At 35.3% G+C, this 27,090-nt stretch overlaps 1 protein-coding gene across 1 annotated transcript in view; it reads left to right on the top strand.

Annotated features, from left to right (window-relative positions):
* The window catches only part of gpc6a (glypican 6a), a 139,702-nt gene that overhangs the window by 43,671 nt on the left and 68,941 nt on the right, over positions 1 to 27,090 (top strand). Inside the window, exon 4 of the mRNA XM_055045110.1 lies at positions 17,079 to 17,470. Coding sequence (XP_054901085.1) covers positions 17,079 to 17,470 — 392 coding nt within the window. The remainder of the gene's footprint in view (positions 1 to 17,078; positions 17,471 to 27,090) is intronic.

Genomic DNA, 27,090 nt, shown 5'->3' on the forward strand with positions numbered 1-27,090 from the left:
TTACAAAATTAATTATTTCAGATTTATACATTTCTGTATTTGTATGATGTGATTATTCAGTTTTTATTAACATACAAAATTGTACAGATCAGTGACTTGAGGAAGCTGGGATGTTGCAGCTAGGCAACTGGCTGAGAACATCTCATATGACTGCTTAATTAAATGTTCATGGTTAAGATTATGTTGCCCACTCTTAGTCACCAACTGGGTTCCTTCATTTCTGCATTTAATTTCTCAATCTGCTCAGTGCTGCATTTGAAACACGTAGAATCTGGTGTTTGATTAGTGCAAAGGTACATAAATTATACTCTGAATTTGCAGTGTATCAACACGCTTCTTGTCACCCTCAAATATTGATATTGTCAGGGCAACTTAGATAATATTATTGTAAAGCCTAACAATATACTTTTAATCTATAAAATTTATGAATTTATGCAAACTGCAAGCTATCCCTTCACTAGTTTTTGTGGGTGCTAAAAACATTAAAGATTAAAAATTGAAAGCTGAAACTGTCTAAAAGTTGGGATAAAAATGATATAATAACGTCTACAACACCTACAATGCATAATATTTAACCTTACATAAGTTTACAGTGAATTAAAATAGACCTTGTATTAGTGCAATAAAGTTTTCACATTATAGTATTTTATCTCTATTTTTCTTTTGTTGAGGTGCAAGCTCTACTCTTTCTGAAAACCCCACAGTGTTTTTATTTATGTAAAAAAAAAAAAAATATATATATATATGTACAGCTTAGTGGAAATATAAGTCTCTTACCATGTTTTGAAATGTGAAAAAAATTATGTAAAACCCCAAAATGTCTCATATTTCTTCATTTTTCTTCACAGAATTTCAATAAGTTTGATTGTGTAACCATAAAAGGTGCTGCTCTGCAGACTGTTGCCACAAGGCACTGTGGGATGCCATGCTCCTCTTTCCTTTCATAAAGGACAGCCCAATGGATTCTGTGGTTGAGGAGATAAGAATGAAAGCACTGAAGTGCTTTTCTTTAATATGCAGAAAATTCGACCAACTCTTATCGTGGCTGCAACTCAAGTCGAATTCATGGTGACCCCATTTCTTAATATGAGAGGCCTGTGAGATGTAAATTTCCCAATCTTTCTCTTTCCACCAGGGTCCGTCGGGTCTGCCAGCAGCTGGACATGTGATACTCCACATGGCCAGGAACACTGTGTATGTTTTTGCATCAATCCCCTAATCAAACCCACAAAGACTAGAAGTAGCAACTAGGAGTGTGAGATACTATTGGTTTGATGGAGATTTAATGTGCAGAACTCTTATTGTGCACAGCTGCATAATGTCATATTAAAATAATGTAAACGTATAACATGTGCATAAAGAAATTAGTTTGGTGCTGTTTACTTACGGTACATTATACTACAAGTTTGGCAGTTTGTGCATCTGTTGAGCCTTGTTAATATGTTTTGCTTTTATAATAATGTACTAAGCTTTAATCTGAATAAATTTAAGCCTAAGCCCAATCAACATAGCAATAATATGTTTTTTTTAAACTTATTTCAGAAGTACTGGCAGTGGTATATTAGGGAAATTTTTATGTTACAATTAACTAAACAATTCCTACATTAACAAAAAAGTCAAGATCAGAAACAGCAATTACGGTCCTGTACATTAAATATATGGAATTGTTTGAAGCTTCTTCAAAGACAGAAATGTCTTATAAAACAGCATGTGGACTATTTTTGAACCTCTGTAGCAAAAGATCAGCCCCATGGCCATATATCGCATTTTAGGCGCTAAATGAAAGTGTGAACATATAAGTTGAGGTTTTGATGGATATGCTAATAAATGGTTGTAATGTTGATGGTTTGTCCTTACTTTAACCCAAGTCAGAGACCCATTTTCTGCCAGCAGAATAAGTCATGCTGAATGAGTCATATACTTGCTGCTATACTGTGCTATTACTAACTTCAGCTCCTCTAATGTTCTCCATTTCAGCAGCTCCTGCTAATTAGTTTATGCCTGGCAGTTGCCCCTAGCCTGTAGGCACCTTGGCTATATCTCACCTTTTATTTCCCCCCTGATTCTAGACACAATAGTCACTGAAAGTGAGGGATTTCACCCCTCCACTTTTAAGCCTGAGGCTGATGGACTTTGTTCACAACACATAATAGGATCAATCTTCAGAACCTTCACTGGCTGCAGCTCAGTTCATTTAGGAGGCAAACAGGCCTTTCTTTAAAGTGAAATAAAGTCTGACAAAAATATATTAAAGCCTCAATTTGTTTTTTTGTATATTTTGGAATTGCATGTGCTTGAGTTTTCTAGTAAAGTTCAGAATTGGAGTCATGCAACAAACTGGCATTAAATGAGTGCATGTTTGTTGGTTGTTTGTTCTAGCTGCATTATTTTTCAGGTCAAAGGAGGCATTCCCTGCAAACTCTTCTTCTGGTGCCTGCTTTCTGCAGTGTAGCACTCTTACATAGTTTGAACACAGCCACATCCTGAGTAGTTTTGAATGACTCATGTTAACAATCATTTTTTTAAAATGTTCTGTTTCGGTCTGGTGCCTGGCTTCTTTTCCTTTTCTAGTTTATTTTTTTTATTATTTTAAGAATGCCCCAATTGGCAGAGATTATGGAGAGTCAGTGATTCACAGAGATTATAGAAATGCTTTCCCTGTGTCGCAAGTACTCAATTGGGTCAGATCCTCTTATGGGAAGTTTGCTGTCATGCTGTATCAACTGCTCAAACTGAATAAGGCCATGATGCTGGAAGCTCAATTTCAACAAGACCAGCTTTCAGAGGTGAGGCGTTGTTTCAGTACCATTGCCAGCATATGCAAAGCCTTTTTCAGTTTTTATTATTATTATTATTATTATTATTATTATTAGTTTATTGTTTAGATCACTTTTTAATGGAGCACCCTAGGGAACATGGAGAAAAGGGAAAAAAAATCTGTCTTACTTTCTTGAGATCCCGACTTTTTTTTAATCGAGATTGGGCTTCTACTCAAGTATCAGATCATTGTACAGTGTGCTTCGAGATTCTTTTGATTTTAAATTAATATTGCCCAACCCCAATGTGCATGCTTCTAATTCATAGCAACTTATATTTGGAGCAAATAAAAGTAGCCACAGGTTATAAGTTAAAATGCTATTGTTTGTTGGGATTGGTCTTAACTTTTCTCATAATTTTTAAAGGCTTATTAACATCCAGTCCTGGGATTCAACTGAAGCTTTCGAGATAAAGAAAAGTGCTATCTAAACTGCTTTGGCAGACGCTCATGATGATGTGATTTGTCTCAGGCTTTGTAATCTTATCTAATTCTTTGCCTCGTGAAACAATTAGCTGTCACTGGAAGTTCTTGTAATATTATTAATTTTTACTGTGACATTTTTCCACACTTACCTCAAAGCATATGCAGTACTGGCATACTTATATAATTCAGTTACATAGTACTTCTTAAGCAGGGATAACTGCAGGGGTATTTTCCTTCGTTTTTCTTTTTCTTCCACCTGGTCCATTTTCATCCCAACAAAGCTTCTGCTCATTTCTGCGCTCAATCAAGGTGTGTGCTCTGAGCAGTTGATGTTACTCATAAATTTTCCTGACTTTATTAGACTGGAAAATGATGAATGATGGAAGACGATGGCACTTGAGCTTTCATTAACTAAATCACTTTCCATACAGAGTGCAACAGTGCACAAAGGTAATTAATTTCCTCAAGAGCAATTATTTTACTCCTTTCAGATAATGACAAGAACTCCTCAAAGTTCTCACAGTTACTTTATGTGATTTTGAGGCAGATTTAGTCCTGAAGGTTCCCTCTTAACACTTATTTTGTTCTCCTGTAACTGTACTTATAACCTGCTGTGACCCCATATAAATAAGACATACCGTATTCTAAGAACTACAAGTCACATTTTTTTCATAGTTTGGCCGGGGGTGCGACTTATACTCCGGAGCGACTTATGTGTGGAAATTAACACATAATTATATCATATCACATGTTATTTTCACGCTAAGCCACAAAAGGCTTAGCGTGAAAATAACTCTAGGCTTGCGTTATTCTACTTTCAGCGTTAGCACCGTTGTTTATTAGCGACACCGAGAATGAAGATTTCATTGCTTTTAGTGATTTGGACCTAAACTTGTTAGCATGGTATTTGAATAGCTCTTAAATATGTCATGTTAACATACCAGGCACATTCTCAGTTCGTTGTTCGTGTGTCATGTAACGTTAGCACACCGTACAATTATCCAACCTGTTGTTGCCTCTATTCTGTTTTAAATTGCCTTTCAAGATGACACGTCTGTTCTCGGTGAAATAAATTTCCCTCAAAAATGAGACTTATACTACAGTGCGACTTACATATGTATTTTTCTTCTTTATTATACATTTTATGGCTGGTGCGACTTATACTCTGCAGCGTCTTATAGTCCGGAAAATACGTTAATTGTTAATGGTTTTTTTTCTCCCCCACAGAAACATTTTTTTTTTAATGATGTAAATCAAACTAATTACATTGAACTCACTTTTCATTTGCAGTTAAGTTTTTTTTTGTTTTCTCCAAACTAAGTAGTTTAATTTGAAATTTCCACTGTATTAAAACATGCTTTTATTCTGAATACTCTATGATCCACTTAAACTCATTAGTCTTGCGTCACAAAATTTATATAATTAGTGCTTGCTAGAAATGTGTTTAGCTGTAAAATCATAAATAAGTAAAGAACGATAGACACAATTTGTTTGTATTTATTCAGCTGTCTGTGAGTCAAAGCCAATATATTTATATTGAGGAGGAAAGAATAATCCAAATGGGTCTATTGTTCCCAAATAAGAAATCTTTCCTGGCTATCTTGGATGTGGATTTGAGTTGGAAAACTTCCTATTTCTTTCTAATAAGTGCAGCATCAATATAATTAATGGTTGGAGTATATTCAGATTACATTGCCAGTCCTTCAAATTGCCAACAGACGACACAATCAGACCTATCCGTTTACAGTCTCTTTCTTATCCTTGAATCATGATCTTAATTGCCAAGTGAAGGGCTTCAGATTATGTTCTGTTTTTTTTTTTGTGACCTCCACTTTCTTGGAATAATTCCTGTTCCGGGAAGGTTTTCCGCTGTTGCATGCTTATTCCATTTGTGAGGAAATGGTCTCACTGAGGTTCCTTAAAAATGGGTTTTTGAAACTCTTCTCAAATAATATATTTTTCAACAAAAAAAAAAAAACTATCCAAACCAACCTGACCAGATTGTTTTGTTTAGTTCTGATTGCTGCCAGAACCTCATTATTAACAAACTACTAACATAGAACCTGTCTGACAACTTGAAGCAGGCAAAACAATCTCAAAAGTAACACCATGTCCTCATCTAAAGCCATTTAGGAGCACGTTTGTTTTGTTTTATTTTTTTTTTCCCTCAAATGATAATACATTTTTTAAAAGCCTGTCTTGTATTATATTGATTTTCTTTTCAGTCTGAAATATTTTAGTGCTTTTTGTTTCTCATATTATTGTACATGTTATGTACAAATGTCCTTGTCTGAGTTACAGTGTCTAAATATTTGGCGACCTGAATTTACTGCCGAGGGTGAAAGCAATTTAACAAGATTTTTATATTATGTAGGAATAAAAGAATAGAAAAACTGTAATATGTGTTAGTCTTCTGAATCCTAGTCGATATAGAAGCCCATTTCAGCTGGCCTTCCTGTCCATCGATCTGCATTTTTGTACTTCACTATGAAAGGTCCAAGTAGCATCCTCTGCTTTTGTTCACATTGGTCCCAGATTTGTGGCAGGAGTAATGTTTGCAGTAGATTGCCTTGCTCTTTAAAAGAACTGTCCACAAAGGGTCTATTCAGACAAACACAAGCCTTCAGTGCTTTTCTTTTTTAACATCCTGTTTTGGATTTCCTGTGCATCCTGGTTAACCATTCTTACTGGGTCTTAGTGATTCTCTTTTCGACTTACTGTGTCAGAGAGTGACTGTGCTGGGACTTGAGCTAGGATTTAACAGTTCATTAGCACAATGACGGAAAAGGCAGATTTAGAGATTGGAGTGTAAAAGGTGCTTTTACACATGTGTGCTAGGTGAAATAATTTAGTAGTTTTGTGTTGTAGAGATTTTCCACGTTTCAATGTGAACAAGTCATCGGAAGATCAGTCTGAAAGACTCTCTCTTTTTTCCTTTTGTCTTTTATTCCTACACCGAAGCCATGCCTTTTGGCATTGGTTCTCTCTTATAATTTATTCTCATTATTTATTTAAAGCGCAACTACGTCTTGTGGCACCAGCATTCCACAAATTTCCACCTGTCATTTCTGTGTTTTATCTCAACTGGAGGACATCCCACACATCTCTTACATTTAAATGATTCAGTTTTTCCTTTTGTGTCTTCTTCCTCACCTTTTTCCATTTCAGGGCCAGAGTATGATCAGTGTGATATTTTTTGTCTGCCTGTCCTTCTTTAAACATTTAAAATAGATACCTGGCTGATTTTTTTTTATTTTTTTTAATGAAACCTGGAGAGGACGAGTCCTGAAAACAGAAGTGGTTTTCTATTTCTATTTCTGCTATCTGATTTTCTGTGTTCCTGTCGATCACTGTACTCGGGTTAAGCATTATGTCAATCTTAGACTGTGAAACAAAACGATTCACTCATTTAATTTCTATACACACTTCATCCTGGTTGGGTGTGATGGCACTGGGAACCTGTCCAGGTTGACCTATGGTGAAGCCAGGGTAAACCTTGGACATGTTCCCAGTCTATCACCAGGACAACAAAGACCTAACAGAGACAAATAAACCATTCACATCCACTGCTAAGGTCAGAATAACTTCCCTAATTAACCCAGAACACATGTGGTTGAGCTCTGGAAGAAAGCCAAAGTGTCCAAAGTAAAAGTCATAAATGCTGTAGAAAATATTTAATCTAAAGTGCCTGTCAAGCAGCATGGCGCAGTAAACCTTTTTGCTGCAGGTTAAGATTGCTAACTGCCACACTTTTTCCAAACTGCAGTAAAAGGAAAGGGTACAGTAACCTTAAACAGAAAATCATTGGTTACAGCTAATGAACTTATCTTATGAATTAAAATTCCAATATTTGGTCAATTTGTTGCGTTTTTTTAGTTTGATGAATACGTTGAAGCTTATAATTACAAAATTATTCAAATTAAGCACACAAGGTTGAGTTTAACAACACAACCTAATACAAAATAGAGCTGCACATTGTCTGAAAAGTGCATGCTGCATATTTGTGTAATGATTATGATACAATTTGCTTTAAAAAAAATCTCACCCAAACATTGTTATATTCTGTCGGTTTAAAATGTCTAATGAATTAACTTAATTTAAAAAGCCAAATGAATGATAATCTAAATCACTGCTGTATCACATTATTATGTTTGTTTACCACACTGAGACATCAGGGACTGACAAGAGTCGACTCTTCTGCAACATTTTATTGGGATATGACAAAATAATAATTTTGCTAACATTTTTTCCAGGTAGAAACAGAACTGCATGGATGCAAAACACAACACCAGACATGCTCAAATTGTTGAAATTGGCAATCATTACGTGCCTAGGGGGAGCCTCTTTAACATTCAGTAGATGTTGTTTTACCCACGTGGCTCCTCTGCATTTATCAAAAAGGGACATAACAAACCAAAGCCAAACAGGTCCCTACCGGTATATTGCAATATTTTTTCATCTGCAAATGTTATTCTTCTAACATATGTAGTTTTTACATTCAGAGGAATTATACATTCAGATTTTAATGAGGATAGTTACATAGAAATTACCACATCTATGTGGCTTCTCTGTGATAGTACCTCAGTAATTTTGAAATGCTGTTTCTTAAATTTAAGGTTATTTATGTGTGGAAAAGTGAAAAAATGTATGCTGTAATCTGCTGTAAATCAGCATGCAAATATGTATTAAAACAACTGGCTAAAATATATTCTCTTATAAGTACAGAATTTGATGGTGAATTAGGATATTAATCTGGTCCTTTGAACGCTGAAAATGCTGAACAGAGAACAGGTTTTGCTTTGACAAGCTGGCTGTGCTTTTTTTTTTTTTTTTGTCTAAAAGTCTTTTATCCTAAGCAAATATGCGACCCGTGGTCTCGGCTGCTATCAGACATTGCCGTGTAAAGCTACAGTAGAGTCATTTCTTTGAGGCAGGAGAAAACCCTGCCTCTCTTTTTTTTGTCCGTCAGCTCTCAGCATAAAAGAAATCCTACCCTCAACCTTTTGTGCATAGATTTCAGGGTAGATTCACTTAGCTGTCAGAAAACAATAGTTTTTCTTTTCGTTTTTAGTTGTTTTTTTGCTTTTTTTTTTTTTTTGAGGCAGGGGCTGCTGCATGTTTAATTTTAAAGATGTTTTAAATGAGCTGTCAGACAGTGATTGATGTTCTTCGAGAGGCTGGCCTCCCGCTCTTCTATATTCAACAGCAGCGGGCTTTAATTACGATCCCCGTTTATTGATGCTGTCAGCCTTAGAGTGATATGCATCATGCATGTGGTAGAAAGGGAGTTTGCCACCTGGTCGCTGGCTCTGTGCTCTGTCTCACAGCACACAATGGATGTGAAAATGCATTGTCATCAATCTAGAGCAAGATTTCTCTGGGATCAAGGCTTTCAGTGATCTCATTTATGGAATAAAGTGAATTTGAATATGATAAATGAAGAATAGTGCCTTTTCTTTTCTGGTATAAAACACACACACACAAAAAAATCTGCAGAAAATGCAGATTTTGACACAATACCACATCCACACTAATTCTAAATCATTTTTGCAAAAGGACTGCAGAAAAAGATTCACTGCAGGACACGTGCAGACTCTACTGTAATGTTCGGGGAGGTGGTGCATGTCAAAGTTACATGCCACTAAGATGCTTTTCAACACTTTCAGCAACAGAAAAAGTGAAAACATGGTCAGAAAATGAAGGGATCACAAGCTCACAAAGTTACACACTGTTTACTGTGAAACAGAACTTCACTTTCAACACAAAATATTCAGTATAAACAACTCAAGGCTGCTGTCAGTACAAGTGTTTTAAAAAGAGAGCTGGTTCAGGGAGTGAGCGGGAGTCTGTGCTGCCCTACATTGTGATAAAAACCTAAGTGTCTGCATAGGTCAGTAAAAAGGTGAACGATACCTCAGTGAACACAGAGCTGGCTATGTCAGAGTGTGTTTTTCTCTGTTTCAACAAATCTAGTACTCCATGTTCCATCACTCTGAACTCCCAAAAGACATTTTCATGAACCTGCTTCTTTGTCCTTTTTGGATCTTTGTGAAAATTGATAGTGAAAGTTAAAACAAATGCTAGGTTTTCACAATACTGTCTGAATACCAAAGAAGAGCTACAACAGATAAGGTGTCTGTCCTTCACAGACATAGGAGAAAGCAATAATATTGAAATTAAATTGTGATAGTTGTATCACATTCAAAGTGATATTTTTTTCTTCATATTTTATAATCATCCTCTATGACCAAAATTATTTACATTTAAACCCTGTGCCTCACCTTTGCTTTGCTGTTTTTATTAAAAACATTTTGCTTATGTCCTTGACTATTTTAATAGCTTGCCACCTTTGCGATCTCTTGTAAGATATTTTTCCCAGACTGTTTAAATTCTGGCACCTGTTTTTACAGTTTTTTTTGTTTGCTTCTCTCATCACTACCGGGTGGTCCTTTTAATTATAGATACGGGTGGGATCCACTGACTAATACCTTCTTCCGCATCCTTCCTCATTAGGATATGTTAATTCGTGTCATAATTAGGTCCCTGCTGTCACGTCTTTCTTTAATTGATGATTGCGAATCATCAACACCAACAGGGATACAAATGAAAACAGATGTTTCTGAATTTTCAACAAATCAGACATGTAAACTGCTCAGAGTGTTCAATCAACAAGCATAACACAAATTACTCCTGTTATTTATCTGCATGTTAACGTCTTTAAGGAGTTCAAATAGTACATAGAAACTATTATGACCAAGGTTTTTCTTATGCTACGGATGATGATATTGCTTAATGCAGAAAAAACCTCGAAGTAAATCAAAACTATTTGTTTTATCACGTGCTATATATTATTTGCGTGTTCTACAATGTCAGAAACAAAATATTTAATTGTTCTCCATGGACTTGTTGAATTGATAAAAGTTTGTATGTCTTTGATTTCAGAAATGTGTGTTTAGTGCCAGAGCTAACTTTTATATCTAGTAATAAGAAGAGTGTCATTCTGTTTTAATTCCTCTGTTTTCATCAAAATTCTGGATTTTAACAAGACTGAATCACATAGCAAACTGTTGTGCAATACAGATCCATGGTGTACTGAAAAAAATGAACACTGTCAACACTTTCACAGTAGAGCAGCTTGGAGAACATATACCTCCCTTTATTCAAGCAACAATGAAGGTAAAGTGTATAATGGGATTGAATCACTTTCATTTAAAACATAAAAGCAACAATTCATACTACTGTTGTGTATAATACTGAAAGCATAATATGTGATCTATGACATTTTTTATTTCTAAACAGAATAAAGGAAACATGTTGAATCATACAATTGCAGTTTTCAAGTTAAGATTTTCTACAGAATATAAACTGAATTTAAAGATCTCGGTCAAATAGAGCATGACCAGTACAGGTTAGCCCAAATTATTTCTTTCAACTGTATGACTGCTGATGCACAGCAACAGGTGGGGGAGAGTCCACTTTGCATTACTCTAACCATCCAGTCAGTGAAAGTACCAGTCACTCCAACACTTTTCCTGCATCTTATGAAAAGGATCACAGTCTGATAAAAGACTGAAGAGGTTTTGAAACACACTTAAAAAAAAAAAAAACATGGTATGTTTGAACTGTCCAATGCCTAATTATACATCTATAAGAATTATTTGTTGTAGCTTTATCTTGAAACGTGATAAATATTAGAAGGGACATTTCATAAAAAATTGAAGAAAGCAGAGGAGCAGCATTGAAACCGACAGTACTGAGGTGGAGCAGATATTCAAATATAACATTTCAGCCTCACCACAGGAGAACTGAAACTCATATACAATATTTGATTGTATACATATTGCTCATGTTTTTGAATGTTTATATTTTATTTGCAAGGAAGGCATCGGTGCCAGATATTAAAAATGAAAAAGAAACAGAAAAGCACATCAAAATATTTTTACCAATAAGCAAAGAGCTTGGATTGCAAAGCAATTTGTCTCCATGTGAAATGTAAACAACAGGCTGAAAGCATTGATGCGATTTAATATTAATACATCACAATATATATGTCCACTTTTAATTATTTGGCGGCATCAGTGTGTTTCCAAAATCAATTAACAGTTTTTATAAAACTGGTGTCTATGACAATAGTTACTGAAGCGTTATACTGTAAGTACCAGCAGTTAAATAATACTTTTTTATAAATTTTGCAAATAATTGACCTAATTGAACTGATCAGTAAAATTTTGGTTTCTTAGTTGGGAAAGAATTTATGAACCAAATAAAGCCAATGAGAGCTTAGTGAATTATATAGAAAGGGAATCTCCCTGAACGACGATACGCTTTCTCTGCTCATTGTCTGGTTGTGTTTGCAATTTATTCACGAGTGCTGAAAACAGCTCACCAGCCGGTGGGTTTGGCGGAGAATCACTTTGTAGTTTTTACATGGCATAAGTTTGACCTACTACGCCTTTTGTTGTTGGTTCATTCATCTTTGGTTTGTTTGCAGTCTATACAAACAAATTATTGTCTTTTTAGTGAGACAATCGGCATAATGAACAGAGCGAGGACCAAAGAAAAGAAAACATTAAACAGATAAGTAGTTGCTAAGTAGTTCAGACAAAATTTAAACGAGAACACAAACGAATACAAACTTTTCATTTTATGATTGTGAAAATCCCTATTAGAAAAAGATGCTTTTGAAATCATTTGTCCATCGCCCTCTCTTGTTCAACTCAAACAATTGTTCATTCAAATATTTCAGCTGAATACAAAACCAAACCCTTATTTTTTCGAGAAAATTAATGATTAAATTAACCATGTTCCAATTTATTGTAAATTATTTCTTTCTTTCAGAGAAGCAATGTCTTTTAGTTTTTGTATTGACAGCTAAAAATCTATTTTACTTTTAAAACTAGATAAAATTACTAGTGCATGACTTACAAAATTTAATATTATTTGCTTTGTACAATAACTACCCACCAGCCATTTGAGACTCTTAGACCATTAATTGAAAATTGCTCTTAATTACCCGTACTTGCAATGAGAGTTTCCATTGCTTAAGGCCAGAATAAATGAGTGACTGCCTTTGTAAAGAGGGCGAAGTAAAATTAATGGGTGAGGGCGTGTTTTCTTTTGTGGATAAAGTGTTATTATCAGTGCAAAAAAAGGGTCACCTTTATTAATCATAATAATTATTTACAGTAATTAGGACAGATATCAAAGGAGCACTTTGCACAGTTCCCAGAGAAAATGGATTTGTCACGCTCAAATTACTTCAAGGGTATGAATACACTGCGCATATTTTACATTAAACAGGAAAATTATGAGGTCCAGTCTCAATTATGATTGCCACTTACACAAAGACTCATTTTACCACACCTTTTATGGATTCTTTTATTGGAAAAGTAAGAAACTAATGTATCAAAATGGTTCAAGCTGATGAGAAGAATATTCACAGCAAGTTTGATGTAGCAACTAAAAAGAAAAAGAAAATTTTCTTTGAAGAACATATCAAGTATACATAAATAGCAAAAATGTGGAAATAAAATATTTGGACATTTACTATTTGTGCAAATATTTCAACTTTCTTTAGAAATTCACATTTGTTTTTATGTTAAAGCAATTTACGTAAGTGCAGTTCAAAGTCTACACTCAATAAAAATATTCTGGATTTCATTATTGAAATAATTTCAGAACATTGAGCATCTTTAATGGGACTTACATTATATACTAACATTGCAATATTAGTATATATTTTTAAACAACATCCTGAGATGTATGCAGATTTATAAGTAGTGACCAAGCAAATGTTGCCTTGATGTGGAGATACAAAATATGAAAAATGGTTCATCTTTTCCCACTCTCCCCTATATTTGTTTTACAGAACCAAAGTTCCAAAAAGAAAAGCCTCTTATCTACATACCCTCAGTTAAACCACCATATATTTCAGCCTTTGCTTTATACAACCTTCTTTACTCAGGAGATTTAGGGGGGAATTGTTTTCTAATGTATTGTCAGTGAGAATAAAGCCCTCTATTGACATGTTTCCAATCATTAACACCCAGAAGGCCGAGCAGCCGAATGTTATCCAAGGTCAATACTTCTGGATGATAATTCCCTCGCATAATATGTACTTCGGCTTGTGAAAAGCAAACCACACTGCATGAGTTGGAAAGCTTCTGCTGCCATTTGAAACTATCAGGATTGTGTGTTTTCCGGGTAACAAGCCTTGACGGCAAACATGACCAGAAATAATAATAATAATAAAAAAAAAATAACAAAAAAATCAGCAAACCTTTATGCGGATGAGAGTGCCATAATAATGCAGTGTCTATAATAATTTAAAATGTAGTTTGACAATTGCTGGTTCTGATTTATAATTGTAGAAGACAGCTTTTCAATGCTACATTGTCTTTGCAGATGCATTAAAATCTTGGGAGTGGGCTGTTAAAGCAGTCAATAAACAGAAAAAGAGTTGTCAGAAGTACAGCATGCATACAAATTGAATAACTGAGGGGCAACTTTTATTGCTTTCTACAATTCTGCATTGTCTGTAAAGAGGCAAATAACTCTATTACACTTAGCCGTGTAATACATTACACATGCAGCCTTCAGAGCCAATGAGATTTTGTGATGCCATGTTCCCTTCCTATCTTTAGAGCTGTTTAAATGGTAACAAGGATAGAATTTTACGTTCCCAATACACAGGGGATTACATGTCCTTGATTCAGATCTAATTGAAAAAATGGAATGAAAAAAGGCCCTGCGGGCTATTAATATTTAAACCAATGTTGGTGTAATGGCAGGTCATTCAGCTGCAAAGAAAGTAGAATGAATGACTGGGGAATAGTCCCTTTGCTGTTGTAGGTGTGGGACCTGCTGTGCCAATTCAGCTGAAAGAAAAGAGAAAAGGTGACAAAATTTTTATCAAAAGGAATGTTCAGATGATAATTTTAGTATAATCTTGAAAGTGTTGTGAATGGAATCCTTTGGTCAAATTAGCTTAGAACTTTTTTCGACATTGAGGTTTAGGACTTTGTAAAACATGACAAGAGCAGTTAAACATCTAAAATATTTCAAGTATTTCAAGTGAACACAGCTTTCATGAAGTGTTTGGATTAGCCTTCTTGGTGTGGCCGGTGGGTCGTTTAAACATGCTCCTCCTCAGACGCTCTCACTTGTGCTTCAACATTTAGTTTGCTTTCATAGAGACACAGTTAGATCCATAGCAATTTAAATGCATGAAACAATTATATGAAGATGTTTTTACCCTTTTTTGTTTCGTGTCATGAAGCTTTTATAAGGAATTAGATTTTGTTTGGGAAGAATTTGGATGCGATTGCTAATTACATATGCTAGTGACATTTGTTGTTATTAAAAATGAAAATAACTAACAAAATTGTTTGCCTGTTAATTTAATTGATTTTACCTTAATTTAAAGTGTAAGTGTCCTAATTAAATATAGCAGTTAATGACAAACAACATGATTTCACAAAAAAATAAGTTATACTTGAAGAGGATTTTTTTTGTACAATTTAATTATGCTGGGAAACATGTTTACTCAATCACACATGACCAACATTTCAGGTCAGCACTGCTATTATTTACAAAGCACAGAAATGTCAGCCAGGCAGCCAGGAGAAGAGCTCCTCTGATGGTTTATTAGCAAGCCTGACACGTGAAACATTTGCAGCGTGTTTGTTTACAAGGATGGGTGGGGGAATGTTTGACATTTGTGCTTGGAGAAATGTGTTATGATCTTCCCAACATTTACGCCTTTTTGCTTAGGAACATGGGATCCTATTAGCCAGGCTTCAGTGAGACTCCCCTGTTAATTCTCTCTTTTTTTCCTTTCTTTTCTTCTTTGTTGGCTGATTTAATACTCAGGAGAGCAAGAGCTCACATGGAAGAAAGCAACGTAAGCAGATGTGACAAAGAAAATGGTATAATTTTGTTTAAACTGTTTAAATAGTATTAGCACTCTTGAGCATTTTAGCATGTGTGCCTGAAGTCATTGAAGATAAATGATTCCAATTTGCTTTTTAAAAAACTAAGCTTATAGTTTGAATTGCTTCATTTTTTAGGATGCAGTTAGTGATGCTAGGCTGTGCAGTTCAACAGAAGAGCTGATTCGGGTCTCTACTCATACTGATTGTGGTAGAAAGCTTTTAAAACACATTGTGTGGAGATGGTGTAACATTTGGCCACATGAGATGCCCACACTGATCTATTTTTTTGTTCCTTAGCACCCACAACTAGATTAGTATTAGATATAAACAGGAAAACAACAAGGTGACATGGCCTGATGAATCACATTTTCTGTAGCACCATGGTGATGGCCAGGTTTATATAATAAAATATGGCTGAGATGTAATATGGAGAGAAATCACGTTGTCAGGTCAAATGTGATGCTTTCCATTATGTACTGCAGGAACAACTTAGGTCTTGATTTCTTTATGCACATGTCACATTTACAAGAATCCCTCCACACAACAAACAGCTGAGGCACATTGATTGAACCAATAGAAGTGTCCATGCATAAATTTACTGGTAAAAAGAAATGTCTTGTTGATTGTACATTGAGACAACAGATACAAATACTGAATGTGCATGTTCAATGATATAAACATAATCAAAATATACAATATAATTTCTCAAGTGCTGGTTCTCAGTTTACCTTTGTTGGTTGGGCAAAATGTTTGTCTTTTGTTAAGAGAGCTAATTTATTTCTTGCCTGATTTGATTATGTCAGTCTCATAGTTTAGGTTAAATATATCTCCAGTATTTTAGCAAGAGTGACAAAGACGGAGGACATTCTCGTACAAGATTAATTTGAAACAAATTGAAGTGAATTTAAACTAGTTTAAAATGCCAGTCATAAAAAGACAATTAGTTTGACAAAAGAGGTTAGAATAAATCTGACCAACCTCCAGTAAAACAAGAAAAAAGTCAGTCCCAAAAGACTGTCTTCACCCATATTGCTTTACCAACAAATAGAAAAATGTATATCTTTTTTTTTTTGTTTTTCATATTTACAGTATGTCTATTCAGACTTTCTTGACTGTACAATAAACACTGTTACATTCTTGCTTGATTCCCTCTTCGGAATAGATGTCTATGATTGGAGAGGCCTCTTCTAGAGCAAAAATGTGCCCTGCCACACTGCAAAAATGATTAATGGACGGTTTTAGCAACACTTGCAGTGAGTTCAAGATGATTGCTGGGTCTCCAAATTTCAAACACTGAAACACTTTTGTTATTATATGTTGAAAAATCAAATTTATGTTTGTTTTCAACAAGCTCAAATCTCTGACAAACCTAATAGAAAAGAAAGCAGATGGACTTTCTTTAAAAAATGTCATACTGGAGTCCTCAAGTGATTCCAAGAAAATAAAGCCCCAATTCAGCATTACTCCGTTCTTCTTGGCTACAAATCTCTGTTTTAAAGCAAAATTATTGCATCTGGGAACAATGGTGGGCACTCGGGATGATAATGTATACTGGTGTCCGCATCCAAAACTTATGAATATTTTGTTACAGTGTGCAATCAGAACCTTTACATTAATCATTCATGGTTCTTGTGGCCCATTATTTCTGCTATTAAATTATTAATGCTCTCCACTGACTTTCACATAATCAAGTACCTATATTTGGTTGCTTTATATTGCTACTGTAGATCCAGACAGGATCATAAAAGGTGCCATTAAGTGAAATAATAGGCCAGGAGAGTAGCTTTAGTGGATTGTACTCATGCACCTATTTTTAAGTTAAACAGGTGATGTAAATATCTGATTGATGAGCTAAATGCCTTTTTCGTCTCTACCCCCTTTTCCCACACCCTTTATCCATCTAGAGTTTTTCTTGGAGCTGTTGGACAACTCTGAAAAATCTCTCAACAGTATGTTTACAAAGACATACGGGAAGCTGTATATGCAGAACTCTGAGATGTTCCAGGACCTATTCACTGAACTAAAGCGCTATTACACGGGGGGCAACGTCAACTTGGAGGAGATGTTGAATGACTTCTGGTCCAGGCTGCTGGAACGCATGTTCCAGTTGCTTAACTCCCAGTATCACTTCACAGACGACTACCTGGAGTGTGTCACCAAATACACAGATCAGCTAAAGCCCTTTGGAGACGTGCCCAGGAAGCTGAAGGCTCAGGTCACCAGAGCATTCATTGCTGCACGGACATTTGTCCAAGGGCTAACGGTGGGTCGTGAGGTTGCCAACAGGGTCGCCAAGGTGAGAAAAAAATTTACATCTCCTAGCTACTGTAAATGTTTGTGAGTGTTTTTTTCTGCTTAAAATCTTCTATTCTCTAATGTATTGTTGATCTATGCACAAGTTGATCTATGCTTTGAGCGACAGTGCATATAGTTAAAATATGATCCCAATAATTGGCAGGAAGATGTTTTCAGCTGCTTTAGATGTTGTTAAGACTAAATACAATGGACACTTGCAAATAAACGAGGGAGGTATTCAAATTCTCTTTTCTCAAGTATCATATATTGAACTATCTTCTCTCTCTCATGTTCTCTGCAATGCACTCGTCTTCCTCTTCTTTGCTCTTTATGTTACACTCCTTTAAAATCAGCTTTTATCTTATTAAGAGGTAAAAATGAAATGTTTTTTGAATGCTTCAGATCTTCAGATGTGGGTGGCCTATTTTCTAATGTAGAATTATTTTCACATAATTTGCTGTACAAAACCTCAAAATCACCCACAGAGAGCAAAGCTTTGTAAAAAAGAGATTAAAGTGCATATCTAATGAGATTTATTTCCTCCAAAACACTCATTGTTTTAAAATAAGCACAGAATTCCTGACATGTTATATTGTGTATGCCTATATCTAATAATATATACACCAATCAGGCAAAACATTATGACCACTGACAGATAAAATGGATAATAGTGACAATCTCTTAATCATGGTACCTGTTAAGTTAAGCACAGGAATATTTTGTCTTCATAATTGATCATTCAGAAGTACAAAGACGTATGAATGGCCAAATTGTGATGACTAAATGACTTGGTTGAAGAATCTACTAAGTTTGTGGTCTTCAGGAGAGAATCAGTGCCGATGTTTATTGAGAATCATCTAGAAGACAAGTTACTATCATTGAAATAACTGAGGAAGCGCTTTGTTCTTCGATAAGGTGATTTAACCCACAGTTTACTGTAGCTTGTTATACATGAGGCTCTGTAGCTGCTGACCAGTCTAGGCAGAAACAGTATTCTCAAAAGGTTGCAGTGTCTTTTATTAAGATGACATGCCACATCAGCATGTTTGCGGTGTTGAACTGGCTTCCAAATTCTTTAAATCTCAACTCAGTTGAAGATGTTGCTCAAGCAACTCCAGTCCATGGAGTCTCCACCTCGCAAATTACTGTACTGAAAGGTCTGCTGCTTACTTCTTGTCGCTCTTTCAGACACACTTGTGTGCCTCAGTTAAGCCATGTTTTTTTTGTAATCAAAAGTTGCACTGGTATAAAGTTTGGAAGGTGACCATAACGTCCATTATGTAGTTTTGTATTCTTAGCAAAAGTACATATTGGACATGCTTAAATTGTAGGAAATGTAAATACGTAAAACTTTAAATTGAGAAGTTTTAGATTTAAAGTCAGTTTCCCTTTCCTAAATATATTCATTTTATTATTTTGATGTATGAATAAAAAGACACCAAAAGATGTCATGCCTGCAATTTTGTCTGAACATGCTTAGCACTGTCCATGGATTGAAAAGTAGAAACCACAATTAAAAACTTTTGTTACATCATAATACTTTCTTTCAGCTGCTGATTAAACTGGTTTTTAACACTTTTTAAATAAACTCTCTCTTTTGTTATTGTATACTTAAATCTCACACTAAAAAACGTCCACAAAGTGAAATAAGATACAATTAATTTTTGACTTCCTCTTGGCTCCAAATCTTCTCTTTATTTTAATGCAAAAGGGGGAATAAAATAAAGAGAAGAGATACTAGACAAAACTACAAAGCAGAGTAAAACTGCAAAGAGGTAAATTAGATGTAAAGTTTGATAAATAAATTGGTTTAAATTTGGCATAAAAGCTTTTGATTTGAAGATAGATAGATTTTTAATATGCATAAAAACTTTTCTAAAGTTGAGACTCTATTCTTTGTGCTAGAACTGAGTACACAAGATTCCATAGATGTATAATAAAGGCCACATGAGAAAAACTCTTCAGCTAAATTCTTAATATTACAATCAGCATAATAAAAAGTAAAAAGGTTCACAGGCATTACAGAGAATTCATGGATTATACCGCATTTCTTATACCAAAAAATCTGTGATTTAAGCAACTTTTAAACAAGTAGGAACCTTAACTTTTATTGCTATATTATAATGCTCTGTTGTGTTTTGCATGCCCATCCCCATTTATAGTTGTTAGTTGCTTATTATTGTAAAAATTAAAAAGCCATTAGGTTCTTCCTAAACCTCTTCCATAAATAAGCTCTCATTTTTGATAATTTTCAATGCTCTTTTGTCCCATACTGAGCTGCTATTACCTTCACCGACAGTGAAAATGTATCATTTCATATGTATCATGAAAAAAGTAGGAGCCTGTCACCAGAGCAGTAAAAAGATAAAACATAAAAAAAAACTAATTGTTGTAGAGTCTAATTGTGTTTTGGGTCATAGCTGAAACGATGTGCCGGTTAGACGAGACTAAAAATAATATTTCTGACAACAAACAGTCCTGGCTGGGAAACATAGGATGAATAAGTTTACAAGTACCTAATGTCCATTAAATGAGTTGGAGGATATGGTGTGGGCCAATTTTGTTGTCATGCTCTGGGAACCTATTTAGAGTGAATATTGTGCTTTTTATAAAAACACTATTTATAAAAAAATAAACTTGGTGGACTGAGCCATGAATACATTCAAATTAAAGGCTGGTTTTTATTTTAATATGTATGTTTTAATCAGTCTTGAAATACACTAAAATGAATTCATTTTAAGCTTTTTACAAATCTTCACGAGAAATGTTAATAAGATCGAAAAAAAAAAATTAGCTTTATTTGGTCAGTTTTGGGTATATAAACTATCTAGGTTTAAGGGGTAAAAAGATAGAATAGACAGCTCAGTGTTATTGTAAAAATAAAACGATAAATATGAACTTACAAAAGGAGGTGGATAAATCATTGTTTTCACTACTACCATGGGAAAAGACTAATCATGCAGCTTATCAAGACAGTAGCGGAGAGATACAGTGCAACATGAGGTTTGCCTTATCGCCTTTATGTGGAGTCATTTGCCTTTACTTAAATTACTTTTTTAGTGCACGAATCATAATGGATACAGAGAGCTTTTCACATTAAAGATTGCCAGAGTTTATTCAGTTAGATAATTTCTTTCCCTGAAATTAGGTTATACTAAATGTAACAAGACGGGGCTACGGTATGCTGAGTGAATGTGAAGAATTTCAATTTCCTTTTGATTTTACCCAAAAGGTAAAAGAGAAAAATATTCTTGACTAAGAGACTGGAAAATGAAGAACAGTCTAAGAAAAGATATTTTCATTTTTCTGCCATATGTAGAGATGTAATGTGGTGTGTCGAATACCATGCACTACCCAGTTTGTATGACCCTGACAAGTCACCACTAACATTTAATCCCAACAGTCTGAGTCATTTACTATCTTACAACTCAAACTGAACAAGTTAAAACGACAAAATGTTTATTTTTTTCCCCCCATGAAATGGCTGCTTTTAACATCTGTCATTTCAGTTCTTCACATTATTTTGGAACAGAACGAGGCTCTGACAATGATGAGCCATACATAATTACTGCCAGTAGACAGCTCTCTGTACACTACAGCCAAAATAGGAGAGACATCCCTCCATAAAATGGGATTTCACTCATCTTGCACTGAACAGTTTCCTGAACCTTGATCCTGGATTAAGAGGAGAATCTCCCTGGCTTACAGTTTATGATGACCATTAAGAGTTTTATCCTGGATGTACTTAAAACACAGTCCAGCCACATTAGGACCTGCTCAGAGTAGATTGCAAGGATTTGGACCTTTTCAACGATTTAAAGTTCAGGCATTTAGAGCACTTATCGTTCCTCTCCATGCACATGGGAAGTTGGCCTAGTCTTTTGTGCATGTTTAGTCATGATGATGGAGGCGAGAGGAATATTTTGCACAGAGGGATTTGTTTTCCCTGACGGCTTATGGTGCATGTTGATCTTATTATACACTCATTTTCAAGCACAAACTGTCAGACGATTTCAAATTAAGCTTCAAGGCAATTTCAAATCTTTACATATTTACCTATGAATATTGTACTGACAGATTCATTTGTTGGCATGTGAGAAACATCATCATTGGGTTACTGTAGTTTCCACAACTTTCCTTGATGTTCCCTTTAGCTTTCCCTTTTGCTTTTTATGAAATTACATCTAGGTTAGAATAGCAACATGTATTTAGCACTCAGCTCTGGTTTGACAGATGCACTATAGACTGCCAATATGCTTGTGCTTCAATTTAAACTAAGGGAATCCACTTAATGAAATCCACTTTAAAATTAAATATGTTAACTTGTTTAACTTTGATTTGTTTAAGAGAAAAGCTGAAGAAAATGATGAATCACAGCTGCCTATAGATTATATATGTACAATATTTCCAAAAGTATTGGGTCTTCCTTCAAAATATTTTTTTAGTTGTTTCTTTATTTCTGAGCCCACAGGTGTTTACACTTCTGCACCTAGACATGCAGATGGTTTCTACAAACTCTGGTGAAAAAATGGGTTGCTCTCAGAAGCTCAGTGCATTACAGTGTGGCACCATGATAAGATGCCATCTGTGCAATAAGTCCAGTCATGAAATTACCTCGCTGCTAGATATCTGACAGTAAGTCTCTGGTGTTGTATAACCAGCCATGTGCCAGTTCAGCCATGAAGATTTTTTTTTCTTTAATTCAGCCTGATAGAAAAGATTTGATTCATTTTCATAGTTCACCACAAAAATATTTCGGACTAAGTTGAACTTTTTCTTGTTTTTATTATATTTTGCCTGAAATAAATTTGCTGTAACTTAAACATGAACAGATGAGTTATGCTATTGTCTGGCATTCATTTCTTCTCTCCTGTTTTTTTTTTTTTTTTGCTTACATAATCGGCATTTTGCATGACTGATTTCCCAAAGTAGGTGCCTTTACTTAATATCACTTTAGATATTTAACAATAGACTGCATTTCTGCTGCCTTTACACAACGCTCAGGAAACAATTAACATTTTCTCTGCCTCGGGGGAAATCGCTATTTCTCTTTCTCCATGAAATATCCAAAGTTTCAACTGACAATCCAGTCTAAATATTTCATAAACTCCAAATAGAGCATTGTTAAATAAATGACACTGCTTAAAATCATTTTTGTTCTGTTCACTGTTTTCAAAGATTTGTGCTCGATCCATGAACAAGTTTATTGGAACATTACTGTCTCTGCAGGCATTTGACTTGTTTTCCTTTTCTGTAGATATCTGCCCACCCACAGCAGTGGGCCATTTTACAGGAGCTGTGAGAAGCCCCACAGTTTAGGTTAGGATGGCCTTTTTACCCAAGCTTGTCTTTGAAAATATTAATTTTTTTGTTTGTTTATTTGTTTAAAAGCTGCAACAGGTATCTCTTTGACTAGTACATTTCTTGAATCAAAGAAAATAACTGGGATGCTTTGAAACACCCCCAGTACAACTGCAAACCAAAATTGATCTCCTCAGCAGCTGCTTCACAGCAGCAGTGAAAACATCATTGTGTTTTGTTCACTGACTGCAGAGGCAGACAGAGCAGGATACTCACAGATATCTTCTTCAGCTCTTCCTCAGTGACCAGTACAACAAGTGTCACTTCACTTCAACACTTTGAAGTAACCTTCACTAATAATGGGATTTCCAAAGGGCTCTTTGACAACTTACTGATGTTTTATTGGGATTGCTTGGAGTTAACAGTCAGAGAACCAGGAACGCTCACTGCAAGTAGTATGATTTACAGAGAGACAGCAAGACAGACAGCTGATCAATATATATTTATATGTTTTTTTCAATCCCAAAGGGAAATTATATAATTCTAATTACTGCTGATGAAAAACTCAAAGCTTAATAAAATCAGATCAAATTTTTTTTTTTTTGCACACCGACATACGGTGTGCAAAATAAAAATACTTCAAAGGTATGGATAGCTTAAACAATATAAAAAGACAAATTAAATTAAAAAAAAAACATACAAGAACAGGTCATAAAATTAAGACTTCTTAAAATAATTGAAAAGCGTTTTATGAATACCAGTTATACTATTCAGTTGAAGTATTTTTTAAACTCATTTATGGGAATGTGATATCGGAGTTATTATGACTTTTAGAAATTATTCCAAGTTAGGTTTGGGTTAAATGCAGCATAAGGAGAAAAAGAACAAAAAAAAAACTTTTCTACCAACTTCTGACCACATTTTGAAAACACTTAAGAGGAGCTGACCATTAGCAGGGAAAAACAAACAGTTATGGTCTCTAATTGGGAATTTCAGACTGAAAACAAATCAAATTGTTGGAAAATGGTTAAAGCTTCTTAACAAGGTGCCCACAGAAATTTGAGAAATTTGAGCTGTTCATATTAAATTAACAACATAAAGTAATTCCTACATAGATTGTTCAGAGCAGATTAAATGATCTTTTGCATAGGTGATGTTTGTCACCAAGGGCCCACTAGTACAGATCCACCAGACGAAACCCCCCCTCTGTTTCCATGTCTCTCTTTTTGACTGCCTACTTCCCTCTCGATGGCTCACAGCTCACACAGCTTGCAGGGGATAAGGCCTCAGCCACGTTGCTGTGATGGCAGATGGCAACTGGCTCAAAAAGGTTGGCACGTCATCGGGAAATGTGCTGCGCCAAAGATGTCCTTTTTAATTAAAAGATTTTGATCTGTGGTGAACTGCAGGATGTTCGGGAAAAATGAAAGACAGCATGTGGTCTAGAATTGAAGAAAATGATTTGAAATGATAATGAAAGGAAAAATGTGCTGTATGTGCCTCTATACAGTGCATAGTAGATTCTGTTTCAAACTGAAAATTCAGAAAGTTACAGATCCAGTCGGCTTGATGCTGAGTGGGAGGACATTTTGAACCAAAGAAAAAGATGAGAAATTGTCAGAAATTGAGGAAAATATAACATGAAAGTACTTTTTAGCCCATGTGACTTATCCACTTGTGAAAATATGTCAGTTCATCTGACTGAAACTGCCTACTGCACTCTCATGAATTCATTTTTTTGCACCTTGATTTAAAGTGTATGGCACCACATCTTTATTTAACAACCACTTAGAGGAAGCTGTCAGTGCTGGTGTTGTGACATTTGTCCAGAGCTTTCCTGGCAGCCACGAGAGATGTGTTTGCCACTGACATTCAGGCTGGGCTGCAGACCTTTAGAGTCAGATGGACATAGGGTGAGTGCTATGCTTTAATCCAGGAAACAGAAGGATAACAATGCAGTGTATGACGACGCTGTGACCCACCAGAGAAGACTGGGGGAATTGTGGCTCACTGTGCGTAGTCATAGTACAGCATGTGTTTGGCTTTTAACATGTTTGCACTTGTCTTGGTGAATTAAAGAAACAGTCCCAAGCCATGCTCCAGACCCGCTACATAACAAGATGCATGTCAGGGTGGATCAGCGGGCAGTCCCTAGACCTGTGCAAATAGAGACACTTGAGCTGACTGGTGTGGGTCACAGTGGCCTACCAAGTACCACTGTGTTGTTTTATTGAGGAACAGCTGCTCACATGTGGATTAATCTGTCATTCTGAGAGATTCATTGATTTGACAGGAGCTGATTTTAGTGTGGCCCCTCTGGAATTGTCTTGGCTGCATTTTACTGTTAAGATGCTGAACTGAGGCACGGCAAAGTTTGCAGAGAAGCATAGAAAGAGGCATGGCTCATCAAAATACACAGTGTGTTACTTCAGCTGACACATTGCATTGAATCCTTTGCCCTGTCTGTGACTCATACTGAGTTTGCTCCCTACAAACCTCCGCTATGCATTATTTTATAAAAGCAGTCATATTTATTTTCTGTTATGATATTAATGAAACTGATCTACTGTAGATATATTCTTAAACTATTTAATACATGAATTGAGAGTTTATGTGTAACAAATGGAAAGACATCTCATTCAGTTCTTAAGTAAAAAAAAATATTGATGCAATCTACATTCATTTGTAAATGTGTCTGTGTTCACAAAAATACTCATGTATTAAAAACTGGTGTAGATCTGGAAGTAAAAAAAATTAAAATACTTCTTCCATATCTGATTTATGACTAACATGGGTTGTTTCACTAGTCCTAGCATATGAACAGACAGGTGAGGTTAAAGGTGACATCTAGATTCAGTCACTAAAAACTAACAGTTTCAGTGGCCTACACAACACAATTTGTGACATGACTAAAATAGACAGTAAAAAGAAGAAACATATTTCCAATGTTATTGTGAAAGGACCACAATCACAGATTACTGGCAGACACATGAAGATCAGTTTTTCACACAAATAATCTCTGCAAATGTGCAACATTTTGCTATTTCGTACTTGCAAAAACCATTTAACATTCGTTTTTGTAATGTGCTGCATTAAGTCTCTGTATGAGAGTCTTCAGACCCATATTAGTTTATCAAGCCACAGAGCATCAAATTAAACCCAAGTTTACAGATGTAAGCAATGTCAGACACTTTATGTAATATTTTTTCAGTTCCTTCAAGCCATACCCGTTTCTGCTTTAGATACTCAGTGCAGCTCTGTGAAGTGGTCAGTCTCTTATAACACTTCTCTTTCCTTCTGTAAGATCTCACTATTCAAATGTTCCCACCTTGGAGAACAAATTGGAGTGCCAGGTTTTCCTGCTTTAAATGTGTTTTTTTGCATTAGTAAGACCTCCATTAAGACATGCCTTAGGTGATAAAATCAACTTAGTAGTGCCTGATCAATCTGTCTGTACCAAATGACATCGGCTCATATGCACATTTACACACAAGAGGGGCGCCAGTGCAGATGGTTTAAATCTCTTTACATGCTGGTCATGATCTTCAGTAGGGTTATTAAATGTTCTGTAAAATGGTCAGCAATTAATCTCACATACTGTTCAAAAGTACAACAGCTTTTCACTTGAGAAATCAATAACAAAATTCTCAAAAAATGTCCTACTTTAAAAACTAAACATTATCATTTTTCAGTCAGTATGTAATCTAGTAAGCTTGTAGACTTAGACCACTCTGCCGAACTGAAAGTCTATAATGACTGAAATGTGCGAAAAGTCATGCACAATTTAAGAGCTGGTGTTAGATTTTGACTCTGCTCCTGTGCAGTGCTGCACACTCACAGATGAAGCTGATTTTAACCGATTTTGACTAATGTAAGCAGTTGTTTTCCAAAAATCTAAAACATCGAGAATTTGTTATTGTTACATAGCCTATTTTTCGTTTTGTATATGCTTATGACATTATAATGTCTCAAAACACAGTTTGAAGTATGATGTCAGCAGAATACATGTTCAATGTTTTATTTTTTATTTTTTAGGAAAGGGATTTAAATCCTCACCAGATTTCAGTATATCTATTTGCTTATTCTCCAGCATTTTGCCAGGTCTTATTAAATTCACACTTGCCAACAGATAAACAAAGTGATAGCACCTATCACACATTGGCTTTCATTTCAGCAGAGTAAACAATGTCTGGCATCTGTTAGCACCTTACACAGAAATCCACAGGAGTATTTTCTGCTCTGGCACCCTTCTGATAAAGTCATGGCTATGTTTAGACACCTATCATTACTCAGTTAGGGTCAGGTCGCCTTTGTGATCAC

This window comes from Poeciliopsis prolifica, unplaced genomic scaffold (genome assembly GCF_027474105.1).
Source record: "Poeciliopsis prolifica strain line A6 unplaced genomic scaffold, Auburn_PproV2 SCAFFOLD021, whole genome shotgun sequence".
Classification (NCBI taxonomy): domain Eukaryota; kingdom Metazoa; phylum Chordata; class Actinopteri; order Cyprinodontiformes; family Poeciliidae; genus Poeciliopsis; species Poeciliopsis prolifica.